The sequence below is a fragment of the Myotis daubentonii genome, chromosome 1, assembly GCF_963259705.1.
Source record: "Myotis daubentonii chromosome 1, mMyoDau2.1, whole genome shotgun sequence".
NCBI classification, from domain to species: Eukaryota; Metazoa; Chordata; class Mammalia; order Chiroptera; family Vespertilionidae; genus Myotis; species Myotis daubentonii.
In genome coordinates, this window is record NC_081840.1 from 11,142,885 (window position 1) to 11,170,670 (window position 27,786).

The following is a 27,786-nucleotide window of genomic DNA, read 5'->3' on the forward strand; positions in this document are numbered from 1 at the left end:
TATAGTAATAAGATTCATATTAACAATTTTAAATTTTAAAGTGGTGACAGAAAACCTATATTATTTCTTTAAAGTCCCAATTATTTATTTATTTTTAATTACAGTTTATATTCAATATTTTTTTGTCTTAGTTTCAAATTTATAGCGTAGTGGTTAGACAATCACATATACTCTACAAAGTACTCCTCCAATATTTCTAGTACCCACCTGGCACCATATATAGTTATTGCAATATCATTGACTATATTCCCTACGCTGTACTTTACATCCCCATGACTATTTTGTAATACCAATTTGAACTTCTCAAATCCTTCAACTTTTTCACCCAGTCCCCTAAACCCCCTCCCCTCTGGCAATCATCAAGCTAATGTTCCAATTTTTAAAAACAAATGACTATATATATATTTAAGGATCTTTGAATCATTTAACCAATACAGAATCTCAATATCAAAGGCTCAGAAGATCATAAATAAAAGCCATAAATGTATAGAAGTCCATATGCAGAGTCTTCAGCAGATCTACACATCCTAATGGTTGTTGAAATGTCCAACTGAGCACCCCAATTGATTTCCTAATAGTGCTCCAACCACTAATGTTAAAAAAAAAAAAGGAGTCATCCTTTCACTATTGTTTCAGTTGCGACAACTTCAGGATGATGAAATTAAAGAGCTTTTGGAAATAAAGATTCCTGAATCACCAACTTTATTTTGTCAATGCTGTCAAATTGCCCCAAAAAGAGAGGGGAAGAGGGGAAGATGTTAAGAACTCCAAGGCAGAAAAACAGTTTCCATAGGACAACTTTACTTTTCCTTAACATTGAAATATCACTTCATAATATTCTCTAAAGTTATTCAGTATTCTCCATATCTGTCTATAGACAAATACAGAATCACCAACCCACATGCCATTCTAGATTTGTTAATATTGGCTTCCCCCACAAATGGAAAAAGTATTAAGAATTCAAATATAGTTTTCCATAGAAGATCAACTTGATTTTTCTTGACATTTAAATACCATTTTACAGTATTTATCTAATATTTTCTAAATTTGTGTGAAATAATTTATTTACAAAGAAATTTGGAGGCCACCCAAGTAACCAGTATAAAAGCACCTCTGATTTCTTGCATGTTGAAAAACAGAATTCCCTTTTTTTCCCAGCTAAGTTGCAAAACATTCATTAAAAAAAAAAAAAAAGAATGCTTCTCGTTCATTATTTAAATTCTTCTTCCATTCAGAAAATAACAGGTTGTGGGCTCGATCCCCAGTTGGGGGTGTACAGGAAGCAGCCGATCAATGATTTTCTCTCTCATCACTGATGTTTCTATCTCTCTCTCTCTCCCTCTCCCTTCCTCTCTGAAAGCAATACAAATATATTGTAAAAAATAAAAATAAAATAAAATGACATTTTAATGGAACAGTCTGATCCAGAACAGAATTATAATGTGGCAAGCCCATACCAGTGGAAAATAGATACAGGGATTCTGTCTACTCATTACTCCTGGCACACATCATAGTATCAATGCATAGGTACTCAATAATTACTGGTTCAAAGGATAGTCCAATCAAGTAACAAATCAATAAGTATACTAGCCCTGGCCGGTTTGGCTTGGTGGATGGAGTATCGGCCTGCGGACTGAAGGGTCCCAGGTTCGATTCCGGTCAAGGGCATGTACCTTGGTTGTGGGCACATCCCCAGTAGGAGATGTGCAGGAGGCAGCGGATCGATGTTTCTCTCTCATCGATGTTTCTGACTCTCTATTCCTCTCCCTTCCTCTCTGTAAAAAATCAATAAAATATATTTTTTTAAAAATAATTAAACTAATGAATAAAAGGGGAAACAGAGGAACAATTTGAGGTTTTACTAAATAAAAACAAAACAAATTGCTGAATTGCACGTCCTATAAAGTAGTGTATATGTTCTGGGAGTTAGCAGATGAAAACTCCATCCAGTGGGTTTGAAGATATTAGTAATTCTCCAATCTTTAATAATTCTATCTGTTTATAAGGTAAGAAAGGTAGGAAACAGCACATTTCAGAATTTAAATCCCCAAAGTCAGAAAACTTAAAATAAAAGAAAAAAGCATGAATTCAAAACTTACGGTCTTCACATCATTTTCATGATGAAAGATATACTCAAACAAAGCCTACGAAGAAAAAAATGCCAAAAATACATTAGATTTTATTTTAACAAAAGCACTCTATTATTATATCAAAACTCAGGCAGTTTTGACAACAGCTGGATTGAACCAGAATAAGAAGGTACTCTACAGTGCCTGGGATTTATAAATAATGTGTCAATCCATCATTTGTCACAATTACCCATTTCAAAATATGGCTATTTACAACTAATTCCTGTCTTTTACAGAGTACAATCTGGAAAGCTCAAATAACTGAACATTTTTTTTCATATTGTACATACTATTTTATTAGAAAGAGATAAATGGGGGGAAAGACACTAGGACTGCTAAAAAAAAAAAACAGATTCACACCATTTTGACACACTTTACATATATTACACATTGATTATGATATTAATAATAACACTTTAGACATAGGAAAATCTGGACATTTCTTCTGAAACAGAGTAGAGTTTAAAGGTAAAGTGTGTGTGTGTGTGCGGGGGGGTGCTTATTATTCAGATAACTCTAATGGGCAACCAGGGCTGGAAGCCATTATTTTAATCCTTCACCCAACTCATGTGGATAAATAAGCATTTACTGGATTATCTGTTGGTAGGACTACATCTGTCCATAACCACATTATTTGCACTTGCAAAGAGGCTGGGACCCCTGGAAGATATCAAGGTTATTAACAGAGAAGACTTGGAAACAACAACAAAAAATCAGAATAAGGTCTTTCTTTAAAAAACTATATGTACCTTTCCATTTGTTCTGTTATGCAGAAAAAGAAAAAAAAGTTCAGAGTGCAGTTGGTGTTACCGCTGCCATGAAAAAGATGGCACAACACCTGAGACAGTGCCAGGGAGTCGAGTCACACAGACACCCCAAGCAATAGGCCAACATTAGAAATGAGTTCCGAGGAGTCAAGCAAGTTGGGGACCAAAGACAGAAAAACCTGGCATTTTGTACTAAAAATGTACAAAATCTAGTTCAGTCTAAATCTAGTAACACAGACAGGTCTGTCCTGGAAGCATCAGGAGTTAACTGTGGGAAATGCCTCCACTCACTGGACTTGGTGGTTAGGAAACAGCACTGGTGTCGCCTAGCCATCCAGCCACCTCAAGTAAATGGCCTGAAAAGGCAGGGAACCAGATATTCCATCCGGGCTGCTCCTAACACTCCACTCTCACAACAGAAAGAGAAATGAGAAAAGCTTCATGATTCTGCTATGAAGCTGGCGGGACTGCAAATAAGCACTTGGGAAAATATCATCAGCACTGTTCTAATCTGAGTCCCTTTCTATCTACTAGCATTTCTCTTCCTGGTTTAAACTCCAAATCTGTATAGTTCGTATCGATTTCAGTTTCCTAGAGTGTTTGATATTTAGCAAATATGTTAAATGCCATTGAAATTGAAATTAGGAATGAGCTCAGGGCTCATGTACAGAATTCACAGAGATTACAGTTAAAAATCCGAGCTAGGCTTAAATCAGTTTCCAGAAGATAAGTGCTCCTAGCCCTGAATTATTCCACGCTCACCTCCAAGTATTTTTATACTAGAAAGGTCATGGGCTCTCTCCCTCTCCCTCCCCCATTCCCTCCCTCCCTCCGTCGCTCCTTCTTTAATTTAAAGGAGCATTTAATCTTTGAGTAGTTAGAATTACTAATGTACTTGGCTTGCCACTGTCTGGCTTGAGTAATCCTTATTGAGACGCCTGATTAAATACTAATTAGAAGGAGTACTTTTTTTTAATCTTCTTTTTGACAGTCCTAAAATCCTCAAGGATAGAAAATCATTTTTCTGAGAATTGGCCAAGCTGAAAAAGAAAAAAAAAATACACACACATAGAGGTGACCTCCTTAGCTTCACTCCCTGAAGGTGCTCTGCATATCTGCTTTCCTTGCTCTAAGTTACTGTTCTTTATAAGGAGAAAAAAAAGAATTTCCTAGAATAACAGTACACTGTATATGCTTTATTTCTGACTGACTTTCCTTAACTCCAGACTAAGAGGAATTTTACATCTATAGTAATTAAACATACACATTTCAATAAAAACATGGCCTTTCCTTCACAAATTTGTATCCAGTTCCTACAAGGTTATTACAATAATACTTCTAATATAACTTCCTAACATAATTTGAAGTACATACCTTTGCCAATTTAGGTTTCTGGGCATATTTTGTTAAATTCAGTCTAGACAGATTTATAAAAGGTCCGTCCGGACTTGTAAGCATGGAAGCCTATGGAGAAAATGATAAAACAAGAAATAGAAAACCTTCTCTTGAAACACAACTTAAAACTTATGCAGAAAAATTATAAAGGCAACATAATTAAAAAGAATCGCCTTTAAAAACCTTCCATATAATTCTCCACTATAACAACAGTGCAAAGTGATGTAACAGAATGTTACTTCGGCAGTGCCAGGCTCTGACAGCTCACCGTGCCCAGCCTGACGAATCTTCCGGACGAGCTGGTGACGGGGCGAGCCGTGTAGGCGGTCCTGGGCGTTCGAATGGCCTGCTCCATGGTGCCTGGCCTGCCACTCTGTGTGCTGGGTCTAAGGAAACCTGTAATGGGTCTTCCCGCTTGAGTGATTGGCCTGTGACGATTGTAAATGGTTCAGATACAAAGAAGATCAATAAAGGAAGAGTCGCCGAAACCGGTTTGGCTCAGTGGACAGAGCGTCAGCCTGCGGACTGAGAGGTCCCAGGTTCGATTCCGGTCAAGGGCATGTACCTGGGTTGCGGGCATATCCCCAGTGGGAGATGTGCAGGAGGCAGCTGATCGATGATTCTCTTTCATCGATGTTTCTAACTCTCTATCTCTCTCCCTTCCTCTCTGTAAAAAATCAATAAAATATATATATTTAAAATAAATAAATAAATAAAGAGTCTCTGACGGTCTGGACAATATTTAGTGGCAGAGGGTATGAAACAGAAACACATACCTGATGGCCGGACTAGGCCCTCCTGTCTGATTAGTTCCAGGGAGTTTCAAGGATGTTCCAGGGCCTATGAGATGAGACAGTGAATTCAACTTATGTATGATTTATATAACTATAAAGACTGTCAGCGAATGAATTTTTAGAAATGTGCTGGTGCAAAAGACATTCATAACAGGAAATATATTTTAGGGAAATATGTTTGAAACTAATATTTATTGAGTGTCTATCAAGTTACTTATGTTATCATATTTAATCTTCACACTAAGTCTGTCAGGTAAGTAGTATTACCCCACTCAGCAAAAGCTTACAGCAGTGATTTTCAACTGGTGTGCCGTAAGAATTTTTTAAACATGCTATACCTGACTACGTATTTTGTAAACACAAGATTTTCTCCTCCTAATGGCATTTCATTTACTTAACTGAAAAACCAACACTTACGTGGAACTTGAGCAATAGCATTTTCGTCTAGTATCATTTCCGCAATTCCTTCCTGGTCTACATCGATTTCATCGATATATACCATTTCAGTTAGTGCTCGTGCTTTCAAAATCCAAGCTGCCTACAAAGCATGGATAAAATAAGCACATATTAAACAGCATTAGAAGTACTGCAAAGCTTACAGAAGCCAGCCATCCTTTATTATTATCTAACTAGAGGCCCAATGCACAAAATTCGTGCAAGGGGCTCGGCTCTCGCAGCTGCAGCAGCTTGCCTCGGCCCTCATAGCCCCGGCTTCGTCCAGAAGGTCATCTGGAAGGATGTTAGGTCTAATTAGCATACTATGCTTTTATTATTATAGACTAGAGGCCTGGTGCACAACATTAGTGCACTGGTGGGGGAAGATCCCTCAGGCTGGCCTGTGCCCTCTTGCAGTCCGGGACCCCTCGGGGGATGTCTGCCTGCTGGCTTAGGGGGAGCGGGCCTAAGCCGGCAGGCGGACATCCCCCGAGGAGTCCCTAGCGCTGCCGCAGAGGCTGGAAAGGCTCCCACCATAGCCACTGCGATCACCAGCCATGAGCCCAGCTTCTGGCTGAGCACCCCTGTGGGAGCACACCGAGCACCAGGTGGCAGCTCTTGCACTGAGCGTCTATACCCCCTGGTGGTCAGTGTGTATCACAGTGACCGGTCATTCCACCGTTCGGTTGATTTGCATATTAGCCTATTATTATATAGGGTTTTTTATTAAGCATGTTTACCACTTAATGCATTATACTAATTTAAAAGGCCATGTCAAGGATCTAAGAAGGAAAGGTCATTATTTATCATGAAACAACTAATACATCAATTACCTAATAAATACAAGTGTGATAATTAGCTTGTGAGCCTTCTAACATGCCTTTTTATAGATAAAAGATCTTCAGAGGAAATTTTACTAGAATAATAATTTGAGAACAAATGGGTGAAGATACACCCACCGTGCTCCTTCTGCCCTCCTCCTTCAGGACCAAGTCCTTCACGATGACTTCCCTTATAGTTCAACTCTAAACCTACTTCCCTCTCGTCTGTCCCACGGAGCATTCTCTTCAAGCTTCTATCATTATGTGCTTACCATACCTGACAAATGCTGTAATTATTTGGGAATAGGTTTAGCCCTCCGTTCCCTAGAAAATGAGCTTTTTTCTTTGTTAATTTTTTAATTTTCAATAACATCTTTGGTGTGTTTTTTTTACACAATAAGTATTAAAAAATGTTGAATTAACTAAGATCAACTTCTCCCAATAATTAATCAACACAATCTTGGTTGCTATGTGATCTAACCAGTAGAAAACCTGCTAGAAAGTGGGGCTGGGGAAAAGAAAAAAGTAATTAAGGAATCTAGAAAATATCAGCTTTGCTTTACCTTAAAAATTAGAGATAAAGATGTGCACAATTCTATGTCTTGTTAAACACTTAAAACTACTTTATGAGGAGCAGAGAACAGGAAAGCTTGGTGTCTGTCCTATGGACAATATGGAGAGAAGGCAAGTCTTGCAGTCGCAGCATAGAGCTGACTTATAGTCTAGAGCAGTGGTTCTCAACCTTCCTAATGCTGCGACCCTTTAATACAATTCCTCATGTTGTGGTGACCCCCAACCATAAAATTATTTTCGTTGCTACTTCATAACGGTAATTTTGCTACTGTTATGAATCGTCATGTAAATATCTGATATGCACGATGTATTTTCATTGTTACAAATTGAACATAATTAAAGCATAGTGATTAATCACAAAAACAGTATGTAATCATATATGTGTTTTCCAATGGTCTTAGGCGACCCCTGTGAAAGGGTCGTTCGACCCCCAAAGGGGTCACGACCCACAGGTTGAGAACCCCTGGTCTAGAGGAAGTAGCAGCAAGGGAAACTTGGGTGGTTTAGAGCTCACCATACCTGCTGAGTGAAGGCAAAGGGACTCAGAGTGGAACACATGAAGGTACTAAGAGGTCCAAAGGGTCCTCACGGAACCCAAGAGGCATGCAGTGAGTCAGTCCACATCTATGGAGTGCCTCCTAAATAGAGCATTGGGTAGGTTCTGAGAAGGAAGCATGAGAATAAAACTTGGATCCTAACTTCCCTGAACACATCACCTATTGGAATATAAGGCAAGGCAAAGCAGTGCAAGTGGTACGGAAACTAGTTTTACAGGAATTAGAAAGTTGTGATTTCTTTGTAGGCTAAAGTAAATGGAATGTATATATTTTAAAAATTTAAAGAAAAGATTTTTTAAAAAATCTTCATGCTTTCATTTTAATGGGAATAAAGAAGACTATCTTCACGATATATTTTTTTTTATTATTGCTTAAAGTATTACAAAGGGTATTACATATGTATCCATTTTATCCCCCCGCCCTAGACAGTCCCCTAGCCTCCCCTATCCCCCAGTGTCTTATTTAGGCTCCTAAGGTGATGGCTTCCATTTTTCAGGGCATTCTTTGCTCAGCACCCTCTGGTGGACAGGAAGGACTGCACATGTTCTGTTGGAACAGTAAAGCAGGAGGTGGGCTTTGCTGGTTCAGTGGTTCATTCCAGTACTTAACTCAGGAGCACCTACAGCTTGCCAGGTCCTGGGAACAGAGATAAGCAGGCCTAGTTCTAGCACATTATGGGGAAGTGTAATAACCACATTCTGGAGCTATTTGGGGGGAGAAAGGCACCCAGCTGCCTTGAGGTAGAGGGAATAGTAGAGAACAGTTTGGCCCAGTGGCCAAGACTAGAAAGCTTATGCCAGGTAAAGCAGACAACAGGACAGAGACAGGCTAGTTTGGCAGCTCTGAGAGAGTTGAGTATGGTTGGAGAATCAGGTCCAATTGAGACAGAAGTCAGAGAGGCTGGAGAAAATGGCAGAAGCAGATAGGTGATGGGCCCTGTATGCCACAGTGAGGTATATGAATTTTTATCCTGATGAGGAGGAGCTAATGAAACTTCAAAACCAAGATATGGAGTCCTCATTAAGTGGAATTTCTAAAAGCCAAGTTTTTATAATTATAGTATCATTTATATACTAGAGGCCTGGTGCACAAAATTCTTGCATGGGGGGTGGAGGGGTCCCTCAGCCCAGCCTGCACCCTCTCCAATCCGGGACCCCTCGGGGGATGTCCACAGGGAGCAGGCCTAAACTGGCAGTCAGACATCCCTCTCGCAATCTGGGACCGCAGGCTCCTAACTGCTCACCTGCCTGCCTAATCACCCCTAACCACTCTGCCCGCCTGCCTGATCACCCCTAACCACCTCTGCCTCAGACCCCGCCACCATGAGGCTTTGTCTAGAAGGAGGACCAGACAACTGGAAGATGTCCGGTTGACCTGGTCTAATTAGCATATTACCCTTTTATTAGTATAGATTTGGGTATTAATTACCCATGCACATATTTTTAAATTATTTTCATGTCCAGACTTTATCTCATAATTCACGCCATCATGGTTCTTGGCATCTATCTTCCTACTAACCTCTCAAGTATTAAGGAGGTGCAAATTTTCTTACATTAGGCTAAGCAAAACATAGGAAAGTAAATCTACTATTCCCTCCCTACACAAATGAATAAATACTTCAGAAGCCAAATAAGAACATTTTTTAAAATTTTATTCCATAAGAATTCACTTTTTCAAAAAAGTAGAGCTCCAATTTCTAAAATCTAATTTTTAAGTAGAATGATGTGAATTTTTTATATTTAAAGTTCTATAATAAAATCTACTTAAACTGTTATTAAATTTTAAATTTCACCAGTATTTGAGGATATTAATCTTCCTGACTTTCTATCCTAACAAAAAATGACCTTGAAACTCACATATCACTGCTGGATTAAACATCGGATTGTATTCAGAGAACTGCTCTTGGCAATGTGAACAATTCTTGAGATTTTAATAAAAAACAGCAGATGGGGCTTTGGCTTTAAACAAATTTTTTTAAATTTATTTTGGAAAAAAGCCAAGTATGTTTTACAGCTCCAAAATCCTCTGCCTCTTTAAATTATTTTTTAAGCTCAAAACTAATCAGTGATTAAAATAAAATGCATAATAAAGCACAATCTATGATCCCAAACTGCCCCTTGAATCTGAATAACAATATAAATTAGCTTTATCAGATATGTTTAACTTGTCGAAAAATGACAGGGTCAGGCAATTTATGTAAATAATTTGAATACCTATGTATTGCAAGTCCTGTGAAGTCCACAAAAAAATAATAGATGTTTACAGAAGTTTTTTTAAAGAAGAAAAGCATAGATTCTCCCAATCTGAGTGATTATCTCATCAATATTTTCCTTTTTTATCTGTGAAACAAAACCCCATCTGATCCACCTACTGCAGGACACTATTCTGGAGGCAAATACCTGTTGGCTAATATCAGGAAAATACTGACTTGTTCTCCCTTCTGTGAGGTTAATCCAAGTTTAGTTATAAAAATAAACATTTCAAAAGGCAAAAATTATACTGACTGAGGGCAACATATTTAAATTGTTCAGTTCCTCTTAATACAGAATGCAAGGCCAGTAGTTAAAAGCATGTACGAAACAATTTTGCTAGGTTATTATTAAGAACAGTCTGTCTGACCTGATTGTGACAACATAAAAATCAGTAATATTTGACACTGTCTAGGCCAGTGATGGTGAACCTATGACACGTGTGTCAGAGGTGACACGTGAACTCATTTTTTTGGTTGATTTTTCTTTGTTAAATGGCATTTAAATATATAAAATAAATATCAAAAATATAAGGCTTTGTTTTACTATGGTTGCAAACATCAAAAAATTTCTATATGTGACACAGCAACCAGAATTAAGTTAGGGTTTTTCAAAATGCTGACACGCCGAGCTCAAAAGGTTCGCCATCACTGGTCTAGGCTATGAAGGTGAAAATCTAAGCACAGAATATTGAATTATAATTGCAAAGCCTTATTTATTTTGAAGTTGTAAAAATGTGCCAAAGAAGAGAGAGGCAAAAAGTGTAATAGTGAGCTCAAAAGAATCCTGTCAGCTTTGTCCGCTTTTTATCCTTTTAGTTCACTATCCGCTGGATAATTAGGTCTACAGTAACATAACAGGAAAGTAATACTAAATACAGATCTTTCATGAAGTCCCTGTGCTAGTTTGAAACTTTCAAATGCCATGTATAGTTTTAACACCATGCCAACCATGCAAATTATTGAAGTTTTAATTTTAATCAAAATCTTCCAAAATTAGTGAAAACAAAAAAAGCACACTACTTACTCTATTTATAATTTAGGTCCTTCTTAAATGACTTGTACATAGTATGCAAAAAATAGTTTTGGTTATAAACATTTCAAAGACAAATGGCATACTTTTAAAGAACGGAGTACTACATTTTAACCTATTTATGGTGTCTCTTTAACACTCACAGGCCTCTTATAAGAGTATCTTGTAAATTGCTTTCTTCTAAAAAAATTTCATGATTATCCATATGGGCCCTATATAAGGTTCAAATCACTTATTAACCTGAAAAACACTTAAAATTCTCTCTCATTTGGGAGGGCAAACACCTGGCAATATTTAAGCTCTCTGATTTACAGCTCTTCCCTCCCTTCTCCTTATTCTCACACTTCCTGGAAACCCACTTGGACTAAAAGCTTCAGTGGCCAGGTGCTCCCCCAACTAGACCCCCTCCCTCCCTCACTTGCTGTAACTTACCCAGTTAACACGTCCCCCTGGTCACCCCTTAGCTCCAACCAAGTCGATTTGGTGGAGGTGGCTGTCTGGCCAGGGTCCCTTCCTCTCTTCTTCACTATGACAAGCACCTCTGTCCATAACCAAGACCTTCTGAAGCGGAGTCGGGCTGTTCTACTCAAGATATGTCCCGCCCATCACAGTCTTTTCAGACACCTGTGGCTCTGCTAACTTCTTGCTCCCTTTCTAAGGTCCTGGTTCCCCTTGCTTCCTTTACTGTTATCCTTCTGGTCAATATCGGTTATTTCTATTGAAGCCCCAGGGCTTACTGAATAGACTCTATGAGTTCCATAAGGCTACCCATCCACAGTCCCAAAAGCATTAGGAATATAGTAGTTACATAAGAAGGTACAGAATGCCTAGATACGGCTAATTTTATAACACGACAGGTAGATAGGCGGCAAATGTTCTAGTCTATAGCAACAGCTAAGCGATAATAATTAAAGGATTCTCTAAACTAAGGGCTGCAGCTAAGCCTTTACCTGAGATACCGGCAATTCAGGGCCTGGTTCCTGGGAAGCATTAAGAAGGTAGCAAACATTTTTTTTTATTTAAATTCTTTATTGTTGGTAGTAAACATTTTAAAGAAATACAGTTTCGAAAATAAAAAGTCTTACTGACTAACCAAGTATTTGTAGATGAATTCAAACTCACTCAATAAAAATCAAAATATTAACTTTAATTTTTCTACCTAAGTGCTCTCAGGAGTTCTGTAAAACTAATATACTCTGAAGAGTACTAAATTCTCTATGATCAGAAAAATTCTAAGTACTCTAACCTCATTTAGAGCACAGAGAAGATATCTTAACCGCTCATTTAATGAAGACACAACAGCTTCCCAAATTAAAAATAATTTGACAATTGTACCAAGGAAACATTTCTTTATATGGTGGTTAAAATATCAGACTTTAATCACTTTGGGAGGAGAAGGAAAATCTACATACTCTAAACCAGCGGTTCTCAACCTGTGGGTCATGAACCCTTTGGGGGTCGAACGGCCCTTTCACAGGGGTCGCATAAGACCATCGGAAAACACATATATAATTACATATTGTTTTTGTGATTAATCACTATGCTTTAATTATGTTCAATTTGTAACAATGAAATTGGGGGTCACCATGATATGAGGAACTGTATTAAAGGGTCACGGCATTAGGAAGGTTGAGAACCACTGCTCTAAACCCTCTAGTTCCCATAAATACAATGGGATTGGTGGCTGAAGATAAAAAATTAATTCTAACTGTAATGTGCTCTGAGAAAATGTTATAAATAAACTATGTAATGTATATCAGTGCCAGGTGCTGATAACTCAGGGTATTTTCTGTCCAAATTAAATAGAAGCCTGTTGGTAAAAAAATCAGACTTATAAACAAATTTATTTATAAAACACCTACACTTACATGTCTATATCAATAGCTTCTGTCAAATGCCTGAGTGTGTTTTATTGAGGAATCTACTAAGAAACAGAAATAGGATCTTTGCTTGCCTTGCTTTCTACAGCTCTAAAATCCAAAGAAGAATACCCTACATATTTATTTAAGAATTACTATGTGTTCAGGCAATGTGTAAACCTTCTGGTCACCATGCGAGGATAAGCAATTTCTTTAGCGTGGCACACGGCAGGAACATGGGAGACAAAGGCCAAGCGAGGCTGGAAAGTGAGGGCCCTAGAGGGTGGGCTTTAGAGAATATTTATCAATCAGCTGAACCAAACACAAAACAGCAGCTAAGAATGCATAGCAACGGAGGTTTTCAATTCCACTGTGCACAAGAAAGATCTAGGAAAAGTACAGGTTGCCCACAGTCCATACTTAAAGAAACACACTGATTGATATACAGGAAATGAAATGACAGAAGTAACCCCTTTCTATTCTTTTTTTCTGGTTATTTGTATACATGTCTGTTGACCCATTATTTCACTTGAGTTTCGTAACAACCATCTGAGAGAGGCAGGTAAGTGATATTATCCACTTTACAGATAATAAAACAAATTCAGAGATGTCTTGTAGTTTGCTCAAGGTTATACAAAGAGCCACAGCTCTTTCTTGCCAGTGCATCTTGGAGATAAAAAAAAAAAAAAAAAAATGAGTTGGAAATAATAAAGCAGGATTGAAGGGTAAGTGTAGGAAAAACTTAAGTTCCATATACAAAGGGGGGAAAAGCTTACCAGAGGTGATTGTAGACAATGCTTGAAACGGAAAAGAAAACAACTAAAGGAGATGCTTGTTATTCTGCCAAGGGCAGGAAGATCCCCCAGTGGCCAAACTGAAACTGGCAGCTCAGCCTCAGAGCGCTCTGTTGCCGGATGAAGGCCTCTGCGCTGGCTCTGCCTCATTCCACTGTCCCTCAGGAATACATTTACAATTTACCGTACAGCTAAAAAGCATGTAGGAAAATGATGTGAAATGAGAAGGTGAGAGACGAAAATTGAAGGCCTGGAGGATGAGAAGATGTGGAGGCAGGTGAGGTTGTATGAATGGAAGATGGAGACAAGGCCTGAAGGAGAGGGAGGCAGAGAACACATTCATTTCACAACATTCTCCCGGCATCCCTGGCACTCGGCTAGGCACTGAAAACATTCTATGGGGGGAAAGCACATAATCCAATGAATTACAACACAATATAGTAAATGCTATATCCAAGCTATGGACCAATTATAGATGACTTAGTTGGAGAGGAGAAAAGAATACACGAGAGATAAGGAAGTCAGAGAAAAGGGAGAGAGATTATTCTGGAAATTACTGAGTGCCAATGATTTTATAAACTACACTAGAGGCCCGGTGCATAAAAATTCGGGGCCAACAGCTGGTACTTTGCTGAGAATGTGAGGTCGTAGCAAGGCTGGACAGCAGACTACTGTGGTGCATGGGGACACCAGGGCCAGGTAGGGCTGGCCTGGAGGTCCATCAGGAGCAGCAGGACTATGACAAGAAAAACTCAAAATGTTGTAATTTAGAGAGAAGGCAGAACTTTTTAAAAATCATTGAGACATCTTTGGATCTCTCTCTACTAGAGTTTTGTGATTTCAATTAATCTGCCCCTACAGGGAACCACAAGTTAAGTTCACTTGGTCTAGCAAATAATTTCCATGGAAAGCGCCAGGCCTAGTCCTAGAGTCAGAAGACCTGGGCCTGGTCCTCAGGAGCCACTTAGCTGCATGACCTGGAGCAAGTCATGCAACCTCCATTACCTAGTCCTCCTCTCATACTGGAGTAATAGTGCCCACTTTATAGCACAAAACTTTGCACTTTTAAGAAAATTTAATCATTTTCGGAATTCTTTCATAGGTACTATCAATGAAGTGTAAGGGTGGTAGCACCTTTGACAGGAGTTATCAATCACACAGAATTTCTCTATAAAAACATCTACATAATGAACGAAAAAGCACCAAACTCTATTACTTCCCTTGTCAGAACTCAGAAGGAACTCCCAGTTAGGCACACAAATTAAAACTTCCCTTTGGATCTCCTTCAAAGTGAGCAAGAGGACATGGACCGCAGAGTGGCACCGCCGACGACCAGCAAATATGCATTAGCAGCAACTTCAATTCACCTCAGTTTGTCTCCTCCCTTCCTCCCTGCAGTAAGGCTTTCTCTTCGGTTGCTGTTATTACTCCAGGGAGTTAAGTCTCCAGATAATTCTGAATGTGACTTCCTAATGGCCACCAAGACTCACTCCAGCTAATGAATCTACTCTTCTGAGTTATTATTCAGAATTTAACAGTAACAGGAAGGGGGGAAATGTAAGGGAACAGAGAAATGGACAGATTTCAGAAGGTTAGGGAGATTGACTGACCAAGTAGCCAAGTGGGAATGTAATATGAATAATTCAGCAGGAATACAAAATCAGAAAAAGAACTGCTCCACAGGGTACAAATCAAAAGACTAAGTGTGGCTAAGTCTCCATGGCCCCAGAGGAAATAAATTAGATAATCATCCAGAAAGATGCTTTTTGGCTTGGATCTCTAGATCGTTGTCTCAACCAGCGACTAACAGATAAGTCACTGGGGAGCCCTGATTCCCTATCTTTCATCTAAGCCAGTGGCTCTTAACCTTTTCTCCATCTTCAAACCATTTACAGTATTAACCCCTTCCTCTCTGTAACATCTCTCACTACAAGCAGAGATCGGGGGGGGGGGGGGGGGGGAGAATGTGAATTACCCCTATTCTGATATACAGCTTCCAGAATCATTAATTTTAATAATTTGGAAATCTATCAGAAATCTACCCCATTGTCATTTAAAAAAAAAAAAACAGTGCCCAAAAAACCTCCCTGTTTTATGAACTGTTTAAATATAATGGAGCTAAAATACCAGAACTGGGTTTCAAGCCATGAATCTAACATATGGAGCACAAAGAACAGTAATCAGATTAAGCAACTAATCAGGATGACCCACATCCTTTAAAAGCAACCTTTCCCTCGGGGTCAGAACAGTGTGTGGAAGGGGTTTCTCCCTTTCATATCTTATCACTTTTAACCACTTCTTCAGTCAGGATTTAAAGAACACTTTGAAAAAAGACAATGCCTCTCTATGAATTTTATCAAACGGGGAAACTATGCTAAATTAACCAATATCCTTCTCTCTTTATTCTTAACCGATCAGAACCTTAATTAGTGCCCTTCATGCTCACAGACCCTGCCCTGTGTCTCACCATTCTGCTCCTGGGAAAAGCAGTTCAGAATCCACCTGCTTCATGAACCTTTTCCCATTATCAACCACCATGTTAATATACTCAACCTACCCTTCAGTTCTTCTGAATCCATATAAAAATGTATTACTCTAAGGAAACATGCTATTCCATAGTATATCATACCTCTCTGGCCAACCAGACTACCTCAGTTTTGACAAGAATCAAAATTAAATAAAACCCAAATGTCCTAATAAAAACCACAAGCCACTAATTAAATGTTTGATGGAAGTATGCCAAAAGGATATCTCTTAAAGGAGAAGTAAATGTAAAATAGTCTCAAAGATAGGCTTCCTCCAAAAAGGCTGATGTATCAAGACTGAAATGTTATCTTTTTTGAAGCTCCCTAAACAAGCTTATACAAAGATTAACAAGTAACAAATCACTTTAGAGAGGTTCTCCTCATCGGGGAGAAAAACAAGCAAAAATAAAAAGTGGAAAAAAACAACATCAAAAGCAAAAGCTATTTTGTTTTGGAAAAAAGAAAGAGCAAAAATAAATCCATTTGGCACTCCGAAGAAATATTGTCATTTCCTTGCTCTTCTATGTATCCCAGCACTGCTTCAAAGTCACTCATTTGTACCCAAATCAGTTTGGTGGCACAGGATAAATCCCAGTGAGGATAATTAATATTAGAAACACTCTCCTGAAGGGATCCAGGAAGAATTTTCTGGATTATTTAACAAGAAATAACTTAAGTTATGTCCATAATGCAAATACATTCATTTGAAAATATAAATGTACATTTAAGAACCAATGGTCCTGCCGAAGCCGGTTTTGCTCAGTGAATAGAGTGTCGGCCTGCGGACTGAAAGGTCCCAGGTTCGATACCGGTCAAGGGCATGTACCTAGGTTGCGGGCACATCCCCAGTAGGAGATGTGCAGGAGGCAGCTGATCGATGTTTCTCATCGATGTTTCTGACTCTCTCTCTCTCTCCCTTCCTCTCTGTAAAAAAATCAATAATAATAAAAAAAAGAACCAATGGTCCTGAGAATTAAGAATGAGGGGCACCCGACCTGAGGGGCTCAGTGGTTGAGCATCGACCTATGAACCAGGAGGTCACAGTTTGATTCCATGGTCAGGGCACATGCCCAGGTTGTGAGCTCGATCCCTGGTGTGGGGCCGGCAGGATTCAGCCAATCAATGGTTCTCTCTTATCATTGATGTTTCCATTTCTCTCTCCCTCTCTGAAATAAATATATATATATATATATATATATATATATATATATATATATATATTTTTTTTTTTTTTTTTTTTTTTTAAAGAAGAAGTGGGAGAGGAGGGAGGTCATTTAAGAAAAAAAGGATGAGGGGCAAGGGTTGGGGGTGACGATCATCAGGCAACTAGGATGATCTTCACAAACATAAATAATGCCATCAAAATGCAACCATGCATATGATTAATGCACTTGTTCAGCAAATACACAACAGCCCCTGGGTGCCAGACTTTGTGAATACCTGACAGATCTGCCATCCTGGACTCATTCTAAGGAAAGGAAAGCGCATTTGTCATGTTTTTACTCAAAGGAACCTCCTTAAGCTTCCTAAAGCTCTTCCTTCATTACATCAGTACTCTTAACATAAATATTTACTTTTTTTAATTAAGAAAAAAGCAGGATGTCTTCAAGCTTGGGAAAAGCAGACTGGGAAATATGTCCAAATTGAAATAACAATTGGGCCCAAACTACCTAAACTGGTACTAAGAAAAGCACACAGTCCAAAAGCATGGTGTTTAAAGGTTGGCTCAAAGAATAACTAACATGAATGAACGCTGTAAACTTTCCAGCAGCCCTATCCCGATATCAAAAGCCCAGTTTTGCAAGATAACATCAAGCTAAACTTCTATTCCTGGTGAAACATTCCCCATTGTTCTGACCACATATATCTTGAAAACCATCGTGCCCAGAACAATGGCACATCACAGGTCTGTAACTAACTTCTGTGGTACAAATGGAAATGGGTCAATATTTCATCATGATTCCCCTGTGGGATCATGGTAAGTTTCTGTGTTGCTGTTTTTTTAAACCGCATCTGTGGTACTAGTGTCCCAAGAAGCACACTTGGAAAAATACTTGGCCACAGAAACACAATCCTATTAACTAACACAAACAGAACCTAGCTTGGCACCTCCACTACCGTGGATTGTTCTAGGGGAGATGCAGTCTATCTGAAGGCCAAAACGTTCACCTCAACAGGTTACCCTCCATCCATTTGCTGGGACCTACGGCCTGATGACAGTGTTCACGCTCATGCCTGGGCTTATGCATCGCCCCTCATTTTTTTTTTTTTTTCTAACTAGAGGAAAAGCTGGCAAACACGAACTCTGTTTTGCACTTACTAGAAGCACTGACAAACTGCTACAGCTCTGCTCCTATCCTCTCTTTTTCTCCTTTTTGCCTCTTCCAGGAACTACCTGTCAACCAGACCTGCACCTCTCACATGCATTAAGCATATGACCTATTCATCCGCATTACTGAATATTACACTTTAAGAGAAGTTAAACTATCGCTGTAGTTTATTAAAAATCTCTTTTCATCAATGCCACCATTTAGGGGGACAGTTCCGTCCCTTCCCCAGTCTCTCTCTCTCCTAATAATAAATGTACCCTTTCCCCCTCCTAGGTTCCTCTAACTTGTCTTATTGGCAAGCTGCACTCATGCCCCCAAATCAAAGGCTCCTCACTCTTGAATAAGAGTTTAAGGTGAAGTGGAAGGATCACACATTTGATCCAAAAGAAAAAAGGCAGCTATGGCAACGGGAGGTAGAAAGTTTACAGATCGTTCAGTTTATATGTCATTGTTTTAGAAATGAACACCGCACATGCAGCGAGCTTAAGAGCCCATCCGTATGCAAGTAAAAGTCAGGGACTTAGGGGTTCCTTTCTGGGACGCTTGGAGGAAGTAAAGGCACCGCCAACGTTTCAGGCGGGGGGTTGGTTATCCTGGCACAGCAACCGCGGGTCCCTCCGGGCCTCGGGGACGCAGCGGGCAGGCGCCCGCCGGACACGCCTCTCGGGGTCTGTGCTCACCACACAGTCAACCTGCCTCTGGGCCTTCCTCCCCGGAGCTCCCACCCGGGGGCCTGGGCACCCCCGGGACCCTCTGCCTCGTCCCCAGGATCCGCAGGGCCGATGGGGTCTGGCGGGTACCTGGTCGTAAGGGGACTTCTCCAGCACCTGCGAGCACACAGCGGCGCAGAACTGGAACTTCCTGCGCCTAAAATAGCTCCAGGCCAGGAACAGCGGTTCCATCTCTGCGGCCATGGCTGCCGAGGGCTGCCCGGGAAGGGCCGCGGCCGGACCCAGGGAGGGCGGGACCCAGGAGCCCGCAGCGTCCAGCTCTGCCCGGCAACTCGGCGACAGGGGCCTAGTCACAGAGGAGCCCGCATTGCGCCTGAAAACAGGAGAAAGAAAAAAACACCGCAAACAGGACTCAGCTGCGGGCTTGCCCATACGCTAGGGCTTGCCAAACGTGGTGCAAGACAAATGTGTACTTTTAAAGACTACATGTTTCATTAATTTCGAGAAGGCAGTGTAACTAAATTAAGAGGCGGTACTTAGACACCTCGGACTGGGGTCCTCAACCTCCCCCTAGACGCGCCGTTGCCTAGCAGCCGAACGCTCTTCTTACACTGCCAATCACAAAGTAGACCCTCCTACAGGTCACTGTCTTACTCTTACTCCTTCACCTATTTTTATCCCAATCAATTACCCTTCCGACTTTAGAAACACCAGCTTGCAAACCGCTTTTTCAATACCATCCTGCCCATTCGAACCCAAAGCCCTACCTAAAATCTTAAAACTCTCCAGCCTGTTTCTCGAAGTCCTTCTCACCAAATCCCAAAGTCCAAATTGAAAGGAACATTGAAGATTGCTTAGTTCAATACATTCATTTTTTACAGATGAGAAACTGAGATAGGTCGAGGAAAGAGAAATTTTTTTACGTTATGTCTCATGGAGTTAGGGATCTGGGCTGTAATCTGTGTGGCTACCCACAGGCTGTTATTACTGTTTGTTAATTTGATGCTGCACAGGGATTCTGAGTTATAAATTATTCATTTTTACCAAAAAAGATAGTGTGTGCAAAAAAAAATAAAAACGAGCTTTTGAAACACCATCTTCAAGCACTTGCTGTTGGTCAAATGTTTACTTGTGCAGAGAATTTCTTCAGGCACAATTCTGACTTTGCTCGAGATCAACACACATGACAAATATCTTTAATGGTTATGAAAGGAGAAGTGTGACTGGGTTAAATCCAGGTAGACTTCATTATGGAAGACTAGGGGATCTTTGTTCTTTGCCTCCTTCCTACCGCGGTGGGAGAGGCAAGAGAGGAAAATTAACTCAATACTGAATAACTTTCTGATCAGGTCTCAATCTCCTTTATAGATAAGAAACAAACTGCCAACAGCACAGATATTTATATATTTCATAGATGTAAAAATTAAACTTACCTTTCTGAGAAATGGGTTGTGAGTAATCTTTTTGTTTGTTTGTTTGTTTTTACTCCTCTACTAGCAGTCTTTCTTGAATTTTTGCATCTTGGAGGCAATTAATTTCAGGATTACGCTTATTATAATTACGTATTAAAATGAGTGCATTGCTTTTCCCCGGGAGTGCCTCTAGAAATGTAACCTGTTCTAATCAGCAGCTTATTGTTTTAAGGTGGCAGATTTTTAGGGCCACACATGCTGGCATTTGGCAATTAGGCTCAATATTTCACAGGGTCTTTTCACTAATATTCTTTTTCTCTTCCAACATCTCACTTTAGACACAATATTCTATTTAGTCATCATGTCTCCTTTGGCTCCTATGGTCAGTGACAGTTTCTCAGACTTTCTTTGTTGAGGAGTGCCGGTCAAGTGTTTCATAGGATGTCACGGAAGCTTCTAAAAATACCATGCCCAAAGTCCATCCCCAGATATTCAGTAAATGGTTTGAGGTAGGGCTGAGGAATCAGTATTTTTTTAAGTTTCCCAGGTCATTTTAATGGGAAGCCAGCGTTGAACAACCACTGTGTTGAGTTCAAAATGGCCTTGTATATATTGAGAGTATTGCCAACTTTCTAGAGAGAAATAGATTTTTGTAAGTAGGATACAAAAAATATTTTAAATATATAAAATATATATTTAATATGGGACAAAATAGAAGCATTAAAATATCTTAGGAGCATATAATTCATCTTAGCTTCTTTCAGAAGGTTATTCTTTCTCTTTTAGAAAAGTCAAATGGATAAGAAAAATTATAGAATACTTAGCAAATTGCAGAATGTTATGTCCAAATGTAGCATAAAATGTACCTTTAAAGGTAATAAACATGTTATTTTTAAATCATGTACATGTATTTATGTTAATTTTATGAATGTATTTTTTATCATTTCTAATAATGCAGAAATCATTTTAATATCATGCCATTAATAAGAAAAATTGCTGTTGTAACAGTTCTTGGTGAAGGGGGTAGATTAGAATTACTGGGGCCATTTTCTTACTGGAGAAAACGAAGCATAGCAAAACAACATAATTCCTTTGAAAGGGTCAGTTTCACAATCAGAGCTAGATCTCAGTTCACAGATCCTTATCTTTAGCTCTTTAGCAACTGAATATCGCTTTAGGTTAATTGGGCTTGAAATCAGATACTGGAGATCATGTAACTTTAAATGTCAAAAGTTAAATTTTCTTAGATGTTAAATTGGAGTTATTCAGGCCATGAAAACTTAACCCAAAAGAAAAGCAAAAGTATAAAATAAGATATTCTCTTGGTCAACTATTATTTGTGTAGGCCCTATGCTTGGTGATAAGAATGCAGAGATGAACAAGACAGGTGCCCCACCCTAAGGTTATTTATGTACAGAGTGGAGCAAAATAGGTTGCCAGTTGTTCATATGGAAAATAATACAATAATTTATAAATAATAATACAAGAATAAACTCTGTGCTTGGCCTACTCTCAACTGTTCATCTACTTTTGCCCCACCCTGTATAAAGAGTAGTCAGTGGAAAGAGCACTGAACTTCAGTTCAGACTGACTGTGTTTTCTCAGGCAAATTAGCTATTGCATGGTGATTAAGAAGCGGGCTCCGAAGCCAGATTTCCTATATTTGAACCCCTTATCACCAGAAAGGGACCAGGCTGAGGCAAGCCCGCCCCAGCACAGTTTGGCAGCATTCTTGACTTCGTTCAGGAAAGAATTCAAGACACGAATCCAGGTGATTTTGAGAGTAAACTTATTAAAACTTGGGACAGTAATTCTTATCTACCCCCTTCACCAGGAACTATTACAACTACTATTTTTCCTATTAATGTTTCCTATTAAAGTCTAAACCCTAAAGGCAGGGCTTAGAATAGAACCAACAGTAATAGGAGTGAGCCTAGGCTGGGCTGCTTTTGGCTCACTGAAAACTTAGGCAAGCCCCGGCTGGCCAGCCGTAGGCCTGCACATTGAAAGGTTTTGGTCTAACTTTCCCAACAGAAAAAAGATCCTCGGGTGAGGTTAACAAAAAAACAAAACTAACAAACAAAAAAACAACTTAGGCAACAGGAGGGCTCTTGAGCTTAGGAGAAAGTAAATTGCACACATGAGGAAAGGGAGGAGCGGGTGTGGTCCAGGGAGGCAGGTGGTGTACTTAAAGGCCACCAGAGTCTCTCCCCACTGCATATAAAACAGGGGATGATGGTGATGATGATATGAGAACAACGATGATGGTAGTGGCTATTTATGGGCTGGTTGTGGAGATCAAATCAACTTGATTCAAGTAAGGTGTAATTACATTGTTTTTTCAAAGGAACATAGAGATGCTTTGAGGTGGGAACCAAACAATGTATGCAACCAGGGATCTCCTCAATTTTCTGTCAGACAACATTTATTTCATGCTAGAGCAGTGGCTCCCAACTTTTTTGGCCACGCCCCACCTAAGCAACTCTAAAACCCTGATGCCCCCTCTGTGACACACAATTCTTGTTATTCAAAAAGTGAACTCCTATTCACGTGGAAGAAGCCTAAAAGGCCATTGACTTGGTCTAAACAAGCTTCTAAAGAACATGGCATCCATGAAAGAGAAAAATAAAAGAATGAAAGGACAGTTGAAGTACTGAGGAAGAAATCACTAAGAAATTGTTAAAAAATAATAATATGAAGTGATATGAAAAAATAGCAAAGTTTCAAAACATAATAGAGGACTGAAATGCATAAATATGTCACAATATATATTTATATACAGTATAAGAGACCCCTAGAACCGCAAGAAATGCAAAAAATTCACTGATAACTCATTCTCGAATTGCCCCCCTTAAAAATCAAATTGCCCCTCCTGTGGGACATGTGCCCCACGTTGGGAACCACTGTGCTAGAGATAGAGCACTTTGAGGCAATATCAAAGAAATTAAAGGTTGGTTACATTTTTCCAGTTTCTTTTGCCGAGGTATTTAATATCTATTGATACTGGTATTTATGCAAACGTGCTTTTAAGTACATGCTATGATGCAAGGGACACAGAGTAAATAATGCATATAAACAATAAGCTCAATAGAACCTATCCGGTGAATAGGTACAGCAGAGGCACAGGGCGGGGCGATTGTGCCCTTGCACAGGGTGGTTGGTAAAGAGCTCTGCAGTCAGCAGCTCAGGAAAAGCTTCACAGCCGCACGAAATCCTGTGGCCAGGAAAGCGGGTGAGGAAGGAAAGAAGAGGCAAAGGTAGGCTGAGGACAGGTCATCAAGAGTGGGGAGCACCATGCCGTGGAGTTTGCATAGTCAATGAAAAGCCATCAGAGAAGTTTTACCAGGATAAAAACAATTCGAATAACTGGGAGCCAAGTCAGGGAGGTCACTTCAGATACTATTGCAAGAGTCAAGGTGCAAAATGCTGGGAGTAATGCAGATGGACAAAGTGGACCAAATATATTAAAGAAATAGAATGGCCCCCGGCTGGTGTGACTCAATTGGTTGGAGCATCATCCCATACACCAAAAGGTTGTGGGTTCGATTCCCAGTCAGAGCACATAACTAGGTTGCGGGTTTGATCCCCAGTCGGGGCACGTACTAGAGGCAACAGATCGATGTTTCTCTCTCACATGGATCTCTCCCTCTCTCTCTCTTTCTCCTTCTCTCTGCAACCCTCCCTTCTTCTCTCTCTAAATCAATAAAAACATATCCTGAGGTTGAGGATTAAAAAATAAATAGAATCAATAGGACTCGGACACTGATTGGATATGTGGAGGGTATTTATCTAAGAAAAGAGAGAAAGCTAGGCTGTCTCCGAGGTTTTCAGGTTGTGAGTGTATGGTATGGAGGAGAAGGAATGAGTTGAGGAAAAAAAAGAGGTTAAATTCAATTGGGGTATAATGATTTCAATGTTTTGGGACAGCCAGATGAAGATGTTCTGTTGATAACTGGACATAGATACATAAAAAGAGGTCAGCGGTAGAGATAAAATTTGGCTCATGTACTTATACATTTTTTCAATGGAGAGGATGTGATTTCCCCACTGAGAGTTTGCTTAGAAACTTATAGTCAATTCAGTGAACAGAATATGAGGTTTAGCTATTGGAAGAGCAGAAAATTTTTATTACTTGCCAATTGCTGATCATTGGTTTTCTAGGAAATTTGTCATGTAAGAAAGCTCTTGTGTGTGTGTTTTATATTTATTTTGTATTCTGCAATTTATTGAATACTGATTTAGTCATTAGGAATGCTACCTTCATTACATGCTAAATTCTAGCATAGATGGTATACTGTTTCTGGGTTGTGTACTCAGGGCCACTGCTGTGAAGGTCCATATTTATGAAGGCATAACACATTTTAATTACTGTAACTCTATTTACAAATATTCACTTTTTTTCATGTCTTCAAATTCATGTGAGCCCTTATTCACAGAAAAACTATTGTATGCTACCAAGTTAGTCACAATCCACTATTATTGGTTTCAAATACTTGAACAATAATTTTTCCTAACCTGGTGGGAAATATCCTGTTAATAGTCTGCTACTCCAAAGCAAAAACACTATAAAACTAGTGACATCCCTGAAAATAAATGAAATGCTCCTCAATTTATGTACGTGGGCTGCATTACACCCATCCCAAATCACTGGCCATCTGCCAGGACCCCTTTCCCTCCTGTGGCTCTCCAATGAAGTTGCCACCTGCTACTTTGGCAAAGGTCTTAAGAAAGTAGAAATTCAGTTCTTAAACATTCCCTTTTGTTCTAACTTTGCTTGTTTCATTCTGAATTTCACAGGCAATTACACACCCACTAAGGTGAGCCATCTCGAATGTCCTTAGAAATATTTATCAAGTCCCTCTGATGCATATTATACAGGACAGCCTGCACAGTTTGAAAGGAAACCCATAAAGAGAGGTTGATTACATTCAGTTGCTTTTCCCATCAAGCTTCTTGTACTCTGAAATCAGATTCTGAAGACTGAAAATGAATTAATTTTCAACAATTGAAGTGAGCTTAGAACTCTGTTGGTATACATTTTATTTATGTGACAACCACTTCTGGCTGCATCTTATCCGCATGCAATTGAAAGTGATATGAAAGAGTGCCTTATTTTCTATTCATTGGGAAGGAGTCATGCAGATTCTTTTAAAATCATTTTTTTAAAAAATAGACCTAGAGTCTTTTTTAAGCTAAAACAATGACATGTTGATCAAACCAAAATCAAATGGCATAAGGAATCTGGTTATGCATATTTAAAATGCAAAATAAAATTACTGATTTTTATAAGGCAATATACACTATATTCATACATTCCTGCCTTCTACTCTGATCTGCCACAAGGACACATATACATGTATGAGAAGAAGGCAATGACTAAGAAAGTAGCTTTTAAAAATATATTTGTTTTATTGATTTCAGAGAGGAAGGGGGAGGGAGAGGGAGAGATGGAAACATCAATGATAAGAATCATTGATCGGCTGCCTCCTACACAATCAGGGATCGAGCCTACAACCTGGGCATGTGCCCTGACCACGAATCAAACCTTGACCTCCTGGTTCATAGGTCAATGCTCAACCACTGAGCCACCATGGCCGGGCAAGAAAGTATCTTTGATTTGGCTAGGGTACTGCTAGGGTAATTTTTTTTTAAAATTAAGTTCTGGAATATTCTAACACCACCATCCAAACTCCTTACTAAGTCCTAAATGTCCCACAGATTCTAGCTCCTAGCTACCTTTCTGACCAGACCTCACCCCCTAGTATAACTTGGTTGTTTCACTTGGGGGACACTGGCCTCCTTGCTGGTTCTTGACTGGGTTAGCAGGGCAATCTTGTGCTTGCTGTTTGCTGACAGCCACACTCTTCCCCTAGACAGCCACCTGCTTCTCCCTGTGTCTTCTCTCATTTCATAAAGGTCCCTACTGAAACGCCACTTCACCAAAGAGGACCTCTTACACAACACCCCCATCTCACTCCCCTACCACATTTTTCTTCAGAGTGCCTACCACAACATGACATAGTTCCTAAGTGTGGGCCATAAGATTACCTTCTCTCTCTACCACTAACTCCTCTTCCCCAGAATGCAAGCACCAAAAGTAGACACTTTGCTGCATCCCAGATGCCTATTCTAGGCACATAATATGTGCTCAAAAAATGTTTGCTGAATAAATGGAATAGAGTAGAGAAGCCAAAAATGGCTGCGGATATGTGATAAATTAGCATATGATGAACATGGTATTTCTAAACAGTGAGGAAAAGATAGCCTTTTCAACAGATTGAAGGGGACAGCTAGCTTTCTGTTGGAGAAAAAAATATTGAGTCAACCTCACCAAAATAAAGATCTCCTGGAACAAATTGCAACAGTAAAAGAACAAAAGTTAAGAAGCCTAAAGTTGCTGTTTTTTGTTTGTTTGTTTGTTTATCTTGGACTGATCTTTGCCAAACAGTTACAAAATCCCCAAAATCTTCATTGAAAAGACTGACTTATTTAACTACATAACAAATTTTAAACTCCTATAAAACAAAATAAACTAGGAATAAAGTAAATAAATAAACAAATAATAACCTAAATATTGTAAAATACATGATAGACAAAAGGTAAATATATAAGAAGTTACTCTGTCTCCCTATTAATCAAAGGAATAAAAATTAAAGTAATAGCTTTTTTTCATTTGGCAGATTAGAAAAAATCAGAAAGATGAAAACGGTGCTGGAGAAACCAGCCCTCTCATCCACTGCAGGTTTATTGGGAATTCTGACAATGTTTTTGGAAAGCAACCTGAAGTTTAAAATACAAAACTCCTTTGACTCTGTGATGTCACTTTTGGAATTTTATCCTTTAGAAAAGAAACACACTTCTAACATTTCTTTAATTTTTATAAGAAGTATTTATGTACTGTTTTTATAATGTTAACTTAAAAAAAGATCATGCCTTAGCTGGTTTGGCTTAGTGGATAGAGCGTCGGCCTATGGACTGAAGGGTCCTGGGTTCAATTCCAGTCAAGGGCACATGCCCGGGTTGCGGGGTTGATCCCCAGTAGGGGGTGTGCAGGAGGCAGTCAATCAATGATTCTCTCTCATCATTGATGTTTCTATCTCTTTCTCCCTCTCCCTTCCTCTCTGAAATCAATAAAAGAATATATAAAAATTCAGTGTCAGTCTCTCAACCTCCACCCTCATGTGCACCCCTATTCTTTTTAATTCCCAGGATGTCCTCCTTTGTCCTTTATAAGTTATTTACTTATCAATTATTTGGACCAACTTAAATTACTTCTCTCTAAAGGGTTAGGGTTAGGGTTAGGGTTAGGGTTTACTTATTCCTGCCAAATATACTTGTGGTCTTAAAAGCCAAAGTTCTTACACTAGCTGATAAGGCCCTACATGATCTACCCCCTCATCCACTCCATCTCTCTAGTCTGGTCTAATGTCACTTTACATTGGC

At 39.4% G+C, this 27,786-nt stretch overlaps 1 protein-coding gene across 2 annotated transcripts in view; it reads right to left on the reverse strand.

Annotated features, from left to right (window-relative positions):
- The window catches only part of TTC8 (tetratricopeptide repeat domain 8), a 36,778-nt gene extending 17,516 nt beyond the window's left edge, over positions 1-19,262 (reverse strand). The window contains exons 1-7 of one of the 2 annotated variants that reach the window (XM_059688406.1): positions 19,061-19,262; positions 11,703-11,732; positions 5,503-5,623; positions 5,068-5,131; positions 4,560-4,719; positions 4,271-4,360; positions 2,100-2,144 (exon numbers count right to left, since the gene is read on the reverse strand). In XM_059688406.1, the coding sequence (XP_059544389.1) occupies positions 2,100-2,144; positions 4,271-4,360; positions 4,560-4,719; positions 5,068-5,131; positions 5,503-5,623; positions 11,703-11,732; positions 19,061-19,174 (624 nt within the window). In that variant the 5' untranslated portion in view covers positions 19,175-19,262. The remainder of the gene's footprint in view (positions 1-2,099; positions 2,145-4,270; positions 4,361-4,559; positions 4,720-5,067; positions 5,132-5,502; positions 5,624-11,702; positions 11,733-19,060) is intronic. The other variant, XM_059688415.1, reaches the window with a different exon arrangement.
- Between the last annotated feature and the right edge of the window lie 8,524 nt (positions 19,263-27,786).